This window comes from Arvicola amphibius, chromosome 12 (assembly GCF_903992535.2).
Source record: "Arvicola amphibius chromosome 12, mArvAmp1.2, whole genome shotgun sequence".
Taxonomy (NCBI): Eukaryota; Metazoa; Chordata; class Mammalia; order Rodentia; family Cricetidae; genus Arvicola; species Arvicola amphibius.
This window is the reverse complement of record NC_052058.2, coordinates 165,349,569-165,362,941: the sequence shown is the minus strand read 5'-3', so window position 1 is coordinate 165,362,941 and position 13,373 is coordinate 165,349,569. Positions and strand designations below refer to the sequence as shown.

The 13,373-nt window shown below is 43.9% G+C and overlaps 1 protein-coding gene across 1 annotated transcript in view; it reads left to right on the top strand.

The window, feature by feature from the left end:
• The window catches only part of Uvrag (UV radiation resistance associated), a 227,010-nt gene that overhangs the window by 102,884 nt on the left and 110,753 nt on the right, over window positions 1-13,373 (top strand). Inside the window, exon 8 of the mRNA XM_038314080.2 lies at window positions 9,687-9,813. Coding sequence (XP_038170008.1) covers window positions 9,687-9,813 — 127 coding nt within the window. The remainder of the gene's footprint in view (window positions 1-9,686; window positions 9,814-13,373) is intronic.

Sequence of the window (13,373 nt, the reverse complement as noted above, 5' to 3'; positions counted from 1 at the left end):
GCTAGTGGGCATCCTTCCTTTCCTAGCCTCCCTTTTTGTTGGTATTATTATTAAAGATTTACCTTATTTATGTGTTTGTGGTGTTTGGGTTCCCGGGAAGATCAGAGGTCAGATCCCTCGGAGCTGGAATTACAGGCAGTTGTGAGCCCCCAGATGTGGGTGCGGAGATCTGAACTCCTGTGTGCTAAGTAGAGCAGCAAGTGCTGTTAACCCCTGCACTGGCACTGCCTCTCCGTGCTCCCCCACCCTCTGCGCTCCTCAGTTAACCCCTGCACTGCCTCTCCGTGCTCCCCCACCCTCTGCTCTCCTCAGTTAACCCCTGCACTGCCTCTCCGTGCTCCCCCACCCTCTGCTCTCCTCAGTTAACCCCTGCACTGCCTCTCCGTGCTCCCCCACCCTCTGCTCTCCTCAGTTAACCCCTGCACTACCTCTCCGTGCTCCACCACCCTCTGCGCTCCTCAGTTAACCCCTGCACTACCTCTCTGTGCTCCCCCACCCTCTGCTCTCCTCAGTTAACCCCTGCACTGCCTCTCCATGCTCCCCCACCCTCTGCGCTCCTCAGTTAACCCCTGCATTGCCTCTCCGTGCTCCCCCACCCTCAGCTCTCCTCAGTTAACCCCTGCACTGCCTCTCCGTGCTCCCCCACCCTCAGCTCTCCTCAGTTAACCCCTGCACTGCCTCTCCCTGCTCCACCGCCCTCAGCTCTCCTCAGTTAACCCCTGCACTGCCTCTCCGTGCTCCACCACCCTTGGCTCTCCTCAGACTCAGTTTGCTTTTGATGATTTGACTGTCCTGAAGATCACAAGCCAGCATTTTGTGGAGCAGTCCTTGCTTAAGATTTGTCCCCCTTTCTCAGAGTAGGACCGGGCTGCTTTAGGGTCCTGTCAAGGACACAATGGTAGATTTAGTCATGTCTTCTTAGGCTTCCCTGATCTACGGCAATTTGTCAGTCTTTCTTTTTTTAAGAATCACCTCAACTAATCGTCATGATACAAGCCTCACTAATTTGGCTAAGGCAGTGCCTCCCGGGTCGCTCTGCTGTAATTCCCTTTCTTTTAAAAAGAAGGTTGCTAAGTACAAACTCAGGAAGTAAAAGTGGCTGGGAACAAAGCCTCTTGGCTAGGGGTGCACACGACTCTTGTGTTCCATCTCCTACTCCTTGGGTTCATTTATTCTCGCTTTGGTTACAGTCTGGTACTGATCGGTGTAGTCTGTGGATTTGGTCGTTAAAGGGTCTTTCGAGCCTGGCCTGGGGTCCTGCTTCTGTAATTCCAGATCTCTGTGCAGACGCTGAGGCTCAGTGGGATGAGCTGTCTCATAAAGGAGAGGGGAAGGATGGAGGTGTAGCTCAGGGTAGATCACTTGCCTCTCATGCTCACATCCCGGGCTTTGATCCTAGCTCTGGGGTGGACACAGAGATCGTTCTGTTGAGCCTGATGTGATGATGCTGACTTGTAATCCGGCACTCAGGGTCCAGAGTGTCACGTGTCTGAAACTAGCCTACACCACTTAGTGAGTTCAAGGCCCGCCTGAGATAGATAGCAAAATGCTTTTGCCATGGTTAGGTTTTCTTTCCTCTGCGGTGCTCTGTTTCTGCCGTCTCAGCCCTGGCTGAGCCATCTCACCAGAACGCTGCTCTGGTTGGCTGACGGTATTTAGAAACAAGATCTGGTCCCTGGGTGTGCTTCTTGCTTTTAAAGCCCTCTCAGTGGATGTGGCTATCTCTGTATGAATGTATACCTATCTGTAGGAAAATAAACACGAGTTCATAATGATGTTTTCAAGTCCAATGCCACAGAGTTTATTCTGGCTTTCTCCTTCATTTTGTTTATTTGCAGTATCTTTTTCTGATAGTGAGAAACCTGGCTCTCATTAAGTACAATGTATTTATCTGTTAAGTCTTGGCATATGTGTAAAGTGGTTCCGATTTCTTTTTCCATTTGTTTTGTTATTCTAATTACTAATGTGTATTAGATCGCTATACTAATGGGCTTCACGGTGACATCGCCACATATACACACATCCTGCTTTCATCATCTGCCCCCCAAATGCCCCTCCTAGTCCCCCCCCCCCACTTCTTTAGGGCCGTCTGCTACATTGTTTCTATTCTTAGCTTTTGCTGATGAGAGAAGACATACAATGCTCTTTTCAAATTTTAGTTAGAATTTTTTTCAGCCTTACTTGGAGGGTTTTGTTTGTTTATTTATTTCTAAATGTTTTTCTCGCCTGCATGTGCGTACACATTGCATGTGTGCCTGTTGCCCATGGAAAACGGAAGAGGGCGCAAGATCCATAGAATTGGAGTTACATAAAACTGTGACCCGCCATGTGAGTGTAGAGAATCAACCTTGGCTCTTCTGGAAGAGGAGCCAGTACTGAGTGCTGTGCTGTCTTTCCAGTCCTTATCAATAATATATGTGATGTATATTTATTTCTATATACAAGTTCTTTTCCTGATAAGTATTTCAGGAAAATGTTCTTTAAGTCTGAGGCTTGCATTTTTTTTTCTTTTAAGAAAACTTGTTTGTTTTTTGCTTTATTATATGAATGTTTTGCCTCTGTGTGTGTGGGGGGGGTATGGGTGTGGGTGTGGGTGTGTTTGTGTGTACACACCACATACATGTCTGCTGCCACTGGAGGTCAAGAAGGGGCTTTGGATCGCCGGGACTGAAGTTCCAGGTAGTTGTGAACCATCTGATGTGTGGGTACCAGGAACCTAACCTAGGTCCTCTGCAAGAGCAGGAAGCATTCTTAACTATGGAGACATCTCTCCAGCCTGCGCTTTGTTGTTGTTCTTAAAGTTGATTGAAATCTACTGTATTTGTATATATGTTTGTGTATGTGGGTGCATGCGTGTCTCTCTCTCTCTCTCTCTCTCTCTCTCTCTCTCTCTCTGTGTGTGTGTGTGTGTGTGTGTGTGTGTGTGTGTGTGTGCGTGCCTATGTATGTGTTTGTTGGATGCGCAGTGGAAACCAGAGAACCCTCTCAGGTTCAGGACCCTGGACCTTGGTTTGGGTTTTTTGGTTTTGACACAGTTTCTCTATGTAGCCCTGGCTGGCCTGGAACTGCTCTGTAGAGCGTGCTGGCCTCAGACTCACAGATCGCCTGCCTCTGCCTCCCCAGTGCCGCGACTGTAGGCCTGTGCTGTCTTCATGCCCAGCTTTGGTCTGGGTTTCACATGCATTCAGGGGTTGGACTCAGGCATCCATGTTTGAATGGCGAACACTTTTCCAAATGAGTCATCTGATGTATTTTTTTCTTTATGTTTTATGTCTTTCCTCTGGTCTTTATAAGAATCTTTTGTGTAATTCAAGATTACAGAAATTTTCTGTTGTTTTTTTTTTTCTATAAGTTTTAGAGTTTGGGCTTTGTGCTTAGATCTGTGATCCATTTCAAGTTATTATTTTTTTTTAACTTAATGAAGAAAGAGTAAAACATTCCCCCAAACTGATGTTCGGATGACAGAACAGTACTTGGTGAACAGCTTTTCCTTCCCCCATTAATTACCCTGACATGTTTGTCTAAAGTCAGCTGACCACATGCGTGTGCATCTGTTTCGTCTCTGTCTCCTGGACCTGTTGGCCTGTCCTCGGCACCGAGCTGCCGTGACTGTAGGCACGTCAGGAAAGCCAGGCAGGGCAAATGCTCTGACTTTTTATAAAGTTTCTGTTTTACACACACACACACACACACACACACACACACACACACACACACACACACCTCTTTATTTTGCTGAGTTTTATAGCTAGTTTTTCAGTTTCTGCCAGAGAGCCTGTTGGAATTTTCACAAGGATTTGTGGAGAGTTTCCCTCTGAACAATGTGGAGGTCCCCAGCCTGTGAATGTGACATTTATGTTTTATGCAGACTTTCCTTTAATTCTCTCAATCATATCTTCAGGCTCCTTCGCTAGAGTTAGACCTGCATTTTTGTGGGAGTTCAGGCAAGCTCAAGGCAACATGGCAAGTTCAGCTGGGTGTCGGGGTGCATCCCAGAAAGCCCAGCTAGAGGAGGAAGTCAGGCCTGCTCCCGGCTAGAGGAGGAAGTCAGGCCTGCGCCCGGCTAGAGGAGGAAGTCAGGCCTGCTCCCGTTAAATGCAGCACCCGCCTGGTGTGAGCAGAATGTTCAGGTCTGACATTAGCAATGGTCTGCACTGGCTCAGGATTTATCTTCCTAGTTTAATTCATGAATGGCTTACATGGTTTTCTGTATATGATGAAGAAATCATGATTTTTAATAGAGCAAGCTACATTGTCTTAGCTTCAAATTTTAATATTTTTTGCAATACTGTTGCTTGAATCTAAGCCCTCATACAAGCATATGTTACTCTTGCATTTCCAAAGTGCTGACAGTTAGCGGCCATTTTGTGTCATGTTAGGTTTGATCCGGGGACACTGAGACGCAGTGAGGCTTTTCTTTGTCCTCAGTCACATCTTGACTAGACACAGAAACCTCCTAGACTGCTCACTAATCTCTAGCTCTCTACCAGATTTTCTCTTTATTTACCCATTATTAGAGTGGCTTGCTTTCCATCTGAGCGTATTCCTGAGTGGCTTTGAGTGTTTATCTGGTTCTTCTAACACCTTCGCTGGCTTGTGGTCGCCCATATTGATTCTCTGACCCTTCATGGATTGAGGGATATCACACACCACCCCGGACATTCTGAGTGTGATCTGGAGACCTGGAGACTTGGCTTTGGAGGATGTATTTTAGCGTGTAGTCCACTTGCTTAAACTCAGACTGCCGTGCCTCCAGCCTGCATGTGTCTGATTCCAGCTTAATTTTTCACTCTCGAGCATGAGCAATTTTTTTATTCATCTACTCACGTGTGGCTTTGGGTTCAGTCTGAGCATTCATTGATTTGAACAGAATTTGGGGTACCTATTTTCTGTCTTCCCCAGTTCTGCCATTCTGCGTCATTTCTGGTTTCTCCCAGTGTAGACAGTGGCTTTCTGCGGCCTCTAGAGCCACTTTCAGTGCAAAGCCACAGAATAAAGAGCGAGAATCGCCTGCGTGTGTCGTGTGCCTAATCCAAACGTGGACTCTTCAGAGCAGCATGCCCTTGACCACTCAAGAAATGTGCAGTTTCTTCATACATTTGATTTATTAAAAGACTAGTTTGTAGGCATTTATTCTTATTTAGAAGCTCAACTCTTATCATAATTTAATTTTCTGCCCATACCTGAGCTCTAGGGCTGATAGTGCTATGGAATTAATAAACTGGGTTAAATATTTTCTAAAGAAGCATTCTCTCTCTCTTTCTCTTAATGATTGGCTACACGTAGATGGAAGAAAACAACCTATAAGTGACATTTGGAAGCAATTTGTTAACTTCCACAGTTCTGAGACATTTTCTAGATTGTTAATTACTTCCAGTTGCTGGCGCTGACTACGGATAAGATAAAACATGCTCTAATCACTAATTTCTCAAACGTTTTGCTCTTAGGATCCTTAAATATGTTAATTGTGATAATCTCTAAGAATTTAGGCTGTACTATTAATTATGTTAGAAGTCAAATCTGGGAAATTAAAAAGACTTTTCTAATTAATTTTAAAGTACCAGTAGCAAATCTATGTTAGTATCGCAGATTTTTTATGAAAAATCTTTTTCTTAAAATAGAAACGGGGAGTTTTTGTTTTGTTTTGTTTTGACTGCATCTTTATCAAACTGAGTTCTTGCTCATAAGAGAAGATGAGAGGCTCACTGGGCAAAGGCACACGCCACCAAGCCTGACGAGCCGAGTTCAGTCCCTGAAACCCACATGGTGGCAGGGAGAGAGCCGACTCCCAGCATTGTTCTCTGACCGTGACACGGGTGCTCTGGCTTGTGCACGCGCGGGCGCACGCGCGCACGCGCACACACACACACACACACACACACACACACACACATACAACACACAAATACATATCACAGTTTCTTGAAAGGCCTTAGAAATTCTCATCTAGTTTGGTAGTGAGTCCTTTGCAGCACCCAAGTAGACGTTCACATGCTCCATACACGGAGGAGCATGACCATGGAAGGGGCCCAACCGCTCAGTGTGACTTCACGTTGAAACCTCCATAATCCGGGGACGGTCGTTCCGGAACTTATGTCTGAGGAGTTTCAGCTCCAGTGTGATCTATGAGAAAGTACTTGTTTGTGTTAATATATTATTTATAGATCAAGCTGCCATTTTTAAATGATTGTTTAATGTTTCCCATGATTTTCTTTTAAAGATCCGTTAAGTAGGAATATGTGCTTGCAAACTTGCATGTCTGTGATTTCTGAGAGGTGTACGAAATCTAATTAAAGGTGATGGATCATCGGGGTGGATGTGTGACATTAGCTGTACGTGCACCTCAGAGCTAAGTGGAGCTCAGCCCCCGGTAGAAGGTGCTTATGCTACGCTAAGAGCTGCGATCAGCTCGCCTTTGAAGTATGAACAAGGAAGCAGAGCCATGCACATGGGCAGGGTTTGTTTACTCCTCAGAAACAGGAGCCAACAGTCCTGGTTTGAGCTAATGGATCTCTTTCTGTAAATGGGCCAGCATCCTCACATGGACCAAAGCACAAACACGCTCCTCACGCCTTCCCATGTTAACTTTGTATTTAGATTAACTTGTAAGTTTTGTGCTTTGAAAAAAAGAAAACATTCCCAGTTTGAGTGTGCACCCGGGAACAGAGCAAGTTACCCCCACTAGCCACGTCGTGATTGCTTAAAAATGCTTCCCCCCCTTTCTCTCTCTGCCCAAGTAAACTTCTGAAGAGTTTATTTATTTTCCCCTCAGTGATGTCAGAAGACCCAAGACTTCTAATCACTAAAGAAAACCCTACTTGGCTCCTTCCCCCCCCCAAATAATTCTTTAATTTTAATTATAAAACACTTCTAATCTCAGTGATTAAAAAATCCACTTATTTATTTGTTTGTTTGTTCATGTGCCATGGTACTCACATGGAGGCCAAACAGGTTTGTGGAGTGAATTCTCTCCTACTGCATGAGTTCCAGGAGTCGAACACGTGTCGCGAGGCTTAGCAGCCAGTGCCTTACACTCTGAGCCAGCTTATCAGCCAGAATTAGTCTTTTTTATCTCCCTCTTGCTCTCTGTCTCTTTCTCTTTCCTTCCCTCCCTTCCTTTCTTTTTTAATTCACATATATTTTAAAGATTTACTTATTAAGTATACAATATTCTGCCAGCATGCATACCTGCAGGCCAGAAGAGGGCACCAGATCTCACTATTGATGGTTGTGAGCCACCCATGTGGTTGCTGGGAATTAACTCAGGACCTCTGGAAGAGCAGCCAGTGCTCTTAACTTTTGATCCATCTCTCCAGCCCTATATTTTATTTGTATTTTATGTGCATTGGTGTTTTTTCCAGCAGCGTTGGGTCTCCTGGCTGGATTTACAGAGAGTTGTGAGCTACCGTGTGAGTGTTGGGAACTGGTGCCAGGTCCTCCAGAAGAGCAGTCAGTGCATTAACCGCGAGCCATCTCCCCAGCCCCGTTCAGTCATTTTAAATGTATAGTTTATTGGTATTAATACATTCATAGTGTGGCGCAATCACGCCTTCCGTCTGTCACCAAAGCTTTATATAAGTCCTGACTCCCGTCCTCTTCACACCCACGCCCTGCCACCTTGCTGTCTGGGGTTCACATTCCTTCTCTTTCCTTACCCCCCACCCCTGCTGGCGATGAACCCAGGGTGCAGCCGGCATGTGCTGTGCTGCTGAGCTACATCCCTCACAGAAGTGGAGTCGGACGTAGAGGGGCTGTGACACCTTATTCATTCCACATAACATAGCATTCTTAAAGTCTTCCCACGCCATTGTGTATGCCAGGGTTCCTCCCTTTTTCAAACAGAATATTCCACGTACACACCACATTTTGCTTTTTCACCAATTTGTCGATGAACCCTTGGTCTCTTCCGGGTTTTAGAACACCCTCGATCTTTGGGTCTTTGTTTTCATGGTGTTTTGGCAAAACATAGTAAACATCTAAGTTAGTAGAAAGCAGCTGAAACTATGTAGTATGTCCCTCAAACGTTTGCACTGCTCGAAAAATTACTTAGGGCTTCATTTTTAAGGGCACATTCCCTGATTTTTCAAGCCTAATGTAATGGTTAGGAAATAAGGTTTTGTTCTGTTGTCTTGGCTTGTGTGTTGCATTTCAGGGATGAGGAGAGAGCACTCTGGGCCAGAAAGGATTGCCACAGAGTGCTCTCAACGCAACTGCCCAGGACCGTTTGTTTGTTTGTTCGTTTGTTTGTCTGTCACTTGCTTCTATAGGGTCATATCACCATGGCTGTCACTCAATTCCCAGTTTTCTTTATTGTCCATAAATCAATCAAGGTCTTCCTTTGAGAATTTCAAGCAACTTGTTCCACATTTTGTTAATTTTTCTATTATACTTATAATTAGCTATGTCATACTTTTGGAAAAGACAGCAATTTACCAGGCATGGCCAGATTACAATTTGATTAACATTTATAGCATGGAAAATCATGAAAAGTATATTTTTGATACCATGTAATGGAGACCAGCAAAGATACATCCTTATAGTGCATGTTCATGTAAGTAGGCATATTTGTCCCCCTTTGCACGCCTGCATGCACATATATGCGTGTATGTGTGTGTGTGTGGTATGCATACATGTCACACATGTGTGCTCACACTTTATATGTGTGTGTGCACATCAGAGGCCCAAGGCTGACATCAGGAATCTTTCTCAATCCTTTCTATCTTTTCATTGAAGCAGGGTCTCTCGGTTGAACCCAGAGCTCACTGATATAACTAACTACCCAGCTCGCTCATGGGATCTTGAATTCACAGAGATCCTCCTGCCTTTGCCCCCTGAGTGCTGGGATTAAAAGCGTGGGCCACTACCGCTGGGTTGCTTTCTTGTTGCCATTGTGCAGTAAGCTAACTTCTCATCTGTTTTTAAATCTAGGGGAGAGGGCTTAGTTCTTACCATTAAGTGTGATATAAGGAGCCAGCTAAAGGTGTTTCCGCTGTTCTTTGTTCCTGAAACTTTTGTGTCTTTATATCATTCATAAGTAGTGTGGTTTGTTTGCTTGGTTGGTTGGTTTTGTTTTTTTTGAGACAAGGTTTCTCTGTGTAGATTTGGAGCCTGTCCTGGAACTCACTCTGTAGACCAGGCTGGCCTCAAACTCACAGAGATCCTCCTGCCTCTGCCTCCCAAGTGTTAGGATTAAAGGCGTGTACTGCCACTGCCCAGCCAGGTAGTGTGCTTTGTTGTATGTCTTTATCATGTAGCTTTATTATCTGTACACATCGATATCAGATGCCGTTCTTCCTTAGCTTGCTACTGTGATGTGTCTGACAACCAGCCTGCATCTCTGGAATAAATGTCATTTGACTGGGATGCATCATTATTTTACATCATTAGATTCGACTGCCTGGTGTTTTGTGCTATCTTTGTCTGCTTGGGGTGTCCAGCTCAAGTTCACCTTACCTGTTAATGCCCCCCCCCTCTTACTTCTGCAAGAGATTTGAGTTCCTAGACAAGGTTTGTTTCTACTTGTTTTTCCTTACTTCTGTCTTTAAGTCATGGCTGCTGATAATTACACAAAGACCTGTAGGTTAATGAGTATTTGGTCATTATCGGTTTGAAGCATGGTGGATGTACAGTTATAGCTGTGACTTTTCTTTATATTCATAAATTTTCCTGTGATTTTACTTACCTAGAAAAAAGAAAGTGAATGTCTACGGTTAAAAATTTTGGTGCTTCGAAACGAACTGGAAAGACAGAAGAAAGCCCTGGGCCGTGAGGTGGCCTTCCTGCATAAGCAGCAAGTGGCTCTCCAGGACACAGGTAAGTAGCCTCCTTCCATGCTCCATGGTTCCTTCTTTCCACAGGCTCAAATACACATCTTGGCAGGTGCTACCCCAGCCCCGTTTACGTACCAATCTTTATATATAACCATTACTAAAGACTGGTGACCCTTTTGCATGCTCTGGTGCTTCCTGCCATCCTCCGTGATTCCAACCACACTAACCAGGTACCTTCACTTATGAGGCCAGAGACTGGTTTTACCTAATTATACACTTTATAGAAATCATATGTACACCTTTGTGTGCTAACTTTTCAGGATGTTTGTTAGAGTCATCTTTGCCTTCCTGTAACTATAATTGACTCTTGAAGCCATTATGCAAATATTTATCTATCTATCTATCTATCTATCTATCTATCTATCTATCTATCTATTTATTTATTTATTTATTTGCTTTCACTGTTGGTAGTCTCCAGTTTGAGACTATTACAATTAGCCCTTCCATGTGTGTTCTAGCATGTGTTTCTTAATGGAGATAAAAGTGCATTTCAGTTGGCTAGAAACCGAGGAGTAAAACTCAGGATTGTAGTGTGGCTACCTCCCTTCAGGTCTAGAAACCGAGGAGTAAATCACGGGATTGGAGTGTGGCTACCTCTCTTCAGGTCTAGAAACCGAGGAGTAAATCACGGGATTGGAGTGTGACTACCTCCCTTCAGGTCTAGTAAATTGTGTTTAAAGCTTTTCCAAAAGAGCTTCTTATTTGCCTGACTCCATCTTTGCCCTGCGTCCTGGTCTGTGTGCACATTTGGTCTTCGTGCGGTGTGTGGGGTTTGTCCTTGAAGTTCTGGGTTCCGTTCTCACAGTGCTATTGTACACACTTTAGATGAGTCTTTGGTAAGGTATCAGTTGATGTCTTTCGGCTATTTATTAAATTCTTATACCGCCAGTTTACAGAGTTCCTTGTTCTTTATGGATGAAGGGACTGTCTTTGGCATGCGCAGTAGGAACATGGTCCCCACCCTTAGCTCGCAGCCTCATTCTTCAAGTCTACGTTTGAGGCTTTGGGGCCTGGTTTAAGAAACACTGGCCTTCTGTGTTCTTCAGAACTCTTTACGGCTTTATTGTCCACATCCATACCATCAGCTCGTCTGGAATCGGTTGTGTACCCAAGGTTAGAATTAGAGACCCACTGAGCAACCGTTCACTTTGGTGTGAGTTAGGCCACGGTCGCCTGCTCCAGATCTGTGCAGGACCCTCTGCTCCAGGCCATTCTAATACTTCACACTTCTGTAGATTTTCATTTTCCTGGTGTTTGTTGTTTGTTGAAGTCTTCAATTTAGTTGTTTTCCTTCCAAATCATCTTGGTTGTTTGCATTTTCATATGAATTTCTAGACAAAACAGAAAGCCTTACTAGGAGTTTAATGGGGCTGGATTATATTATATGGAGAATTGTGGGAAATGGAATCTCAAGGTTTTGTCTACCACGCCAAGAAAACCCCATGTGCCATTGTTTGTTAGATCTTCTTTACAAAATACTGTAATGCTGGGTCTTTGCTTAATTGAAGTTAATCCTATTCTCTGGTGACTTATAAGACTAGTGTAGTTTTGTTTAAATTTTATTTCCTATTTGCTGATGGTATTTATAATTGTTTTTTTAAAGTGATACTGATTTTTATATTATGTTCAAAAGAAATTTTGACAGGAGAGATGAGTCAGTGATTAAGAGCATTGATTGCTCTTTCAGAGGACCTGGGTTTGGTTCTCAGCACCCACACACTGATTTACAACCATCCATAATTCCATTCCGGGAGATTCAACACCCACTTCTGACCTTCATGGGTATAAGACACACATGTTATACACAGACATACATGCAGGCAAAATACCTGTGCATACCAAATAATAAAATATAATTTTTAATGATTCACTTTACTTGGGCAGTGGTGACTCAAGCCTCTAATCCCAGCACTCGAGAGGCAGAGGCAGGTGGATCCTACAAAGACAGAATGACGAGTCTTTGTCACGATGCATCAGACCTGTTGTTTTAACACCGAAGCATCAGGAAGTTAGGATCTAATGCAACCCTATAAATACAGTAAAGCACTGGACTGTAGCTGGATACAGGCAGTAACCAGTTTATTTATTGATAAAATCTTGATATACTTTGGGGGTACTCTTGCTCACCAAGGCCATACTTGGTAGGCAGACACATACTTACAAGTCTGAGCCTGAGAGCCTAGTGAGGGGACAAGGTTAGGAATGTTTGATATTTGACCTTGATTTTGCTACTTATTCTTCTGATAGCCCTAAAGGAATTACTTCTGCATCTTTAGTACATTGCCATGTAGAACAGAGCCATGGGGATTCACTTGTGTGGACGATTTGAACACACCGAGTGCCTCTTCTATCTATTTGCTTTGGGTGATAAAAATCCATTGCAAGATGATTTACTAGAAAGAGACGAGATAGTTTCTGTTCCTGCTGTTGGCTTGCCAAGTGGTTCTGACTCCTGAGGGCCTAGTGAGCCCCATCTAGAAGTTTTCTCTCCTGCACCTCAAAGGCGGTGGCTCTCAACTTGCTCGCAGCAACTTTCAGCTGAGCCGTGAATAGATCTCTTCAAAACTGATGTTTGTTAATGTGCATATTTATTATTCCAGAAGGATATTAGTAGTTGGTTTCCCTGTTAAGGTGTCAAGCCACGTAATTCTCTCAGTAACTGCTATGTTGCTGGCAAGGTCTCCTGTCTTGGCTCAGCCCATACATCTTTACAGATCCAACATCCTATCAAAGTCAGTCTGCTGGAAACTAGGTTCAGAAAGTAACATGGAACCCTGTTCTTAAGGAAAGGTGTTCATATCTTTTACGAGTAGATGTTGGCAGGTATCAGTTTTGCAAGAGTGTAGTTCTCCAATATTTGTAGGAGGAGGCTGCTTTTTCCCAAGGTGGTTGGGATCGAACCTGGGGCCTTATGAGTGCCTTGCAGGTGTGCTGCCAGTAATACTGATAATGTGATTCTCCTGTCTTGACCCCCCATCTCAACCAAGGAGTGCTAGGATTACAAATGCCTGCCTCCACATTTAGAGCTTTTTTTTTCATGAGTTTCATGAATCAAACTCAGGCAGGTTGGGGCTGGAGAGATGGCTCAGAGGTTAAGAGCATGTAACTGTTCTTCCAGAGGTCCTGAGTTCTATTCCCAGCAACCACATGGTGGCTCACAACCATCTGTACTGAAATCTAGTGCCTTCTTCTGTCATGCAGGACACTTGTATTTAATAAATAAATCTTTAAAAACAAAACAAAACAAAACAAAACAAAAACCAGGCAGGTCTTGAGACTTGTGAAGCAAGTGCTGTTTCCCATGGTGCTATCTTGCCAGCTCCTAATGCCCGACTTAGCATCATCTAACTCTGGACTCCTGGTACTGTATGCAGCTTCCGAGAGGCAGTAGAAACCAAACAGCTTCTGGATGGATACTGAAGAAGACACATCACAGACACAAAGCAAGCGTCAGGTCTTACTTTTAAGACTATTAAATATACTTATGACAATTTATTCTGGTATTGTCTTAAATGGATTATAAAAAGGGTAAAGGTACTTATA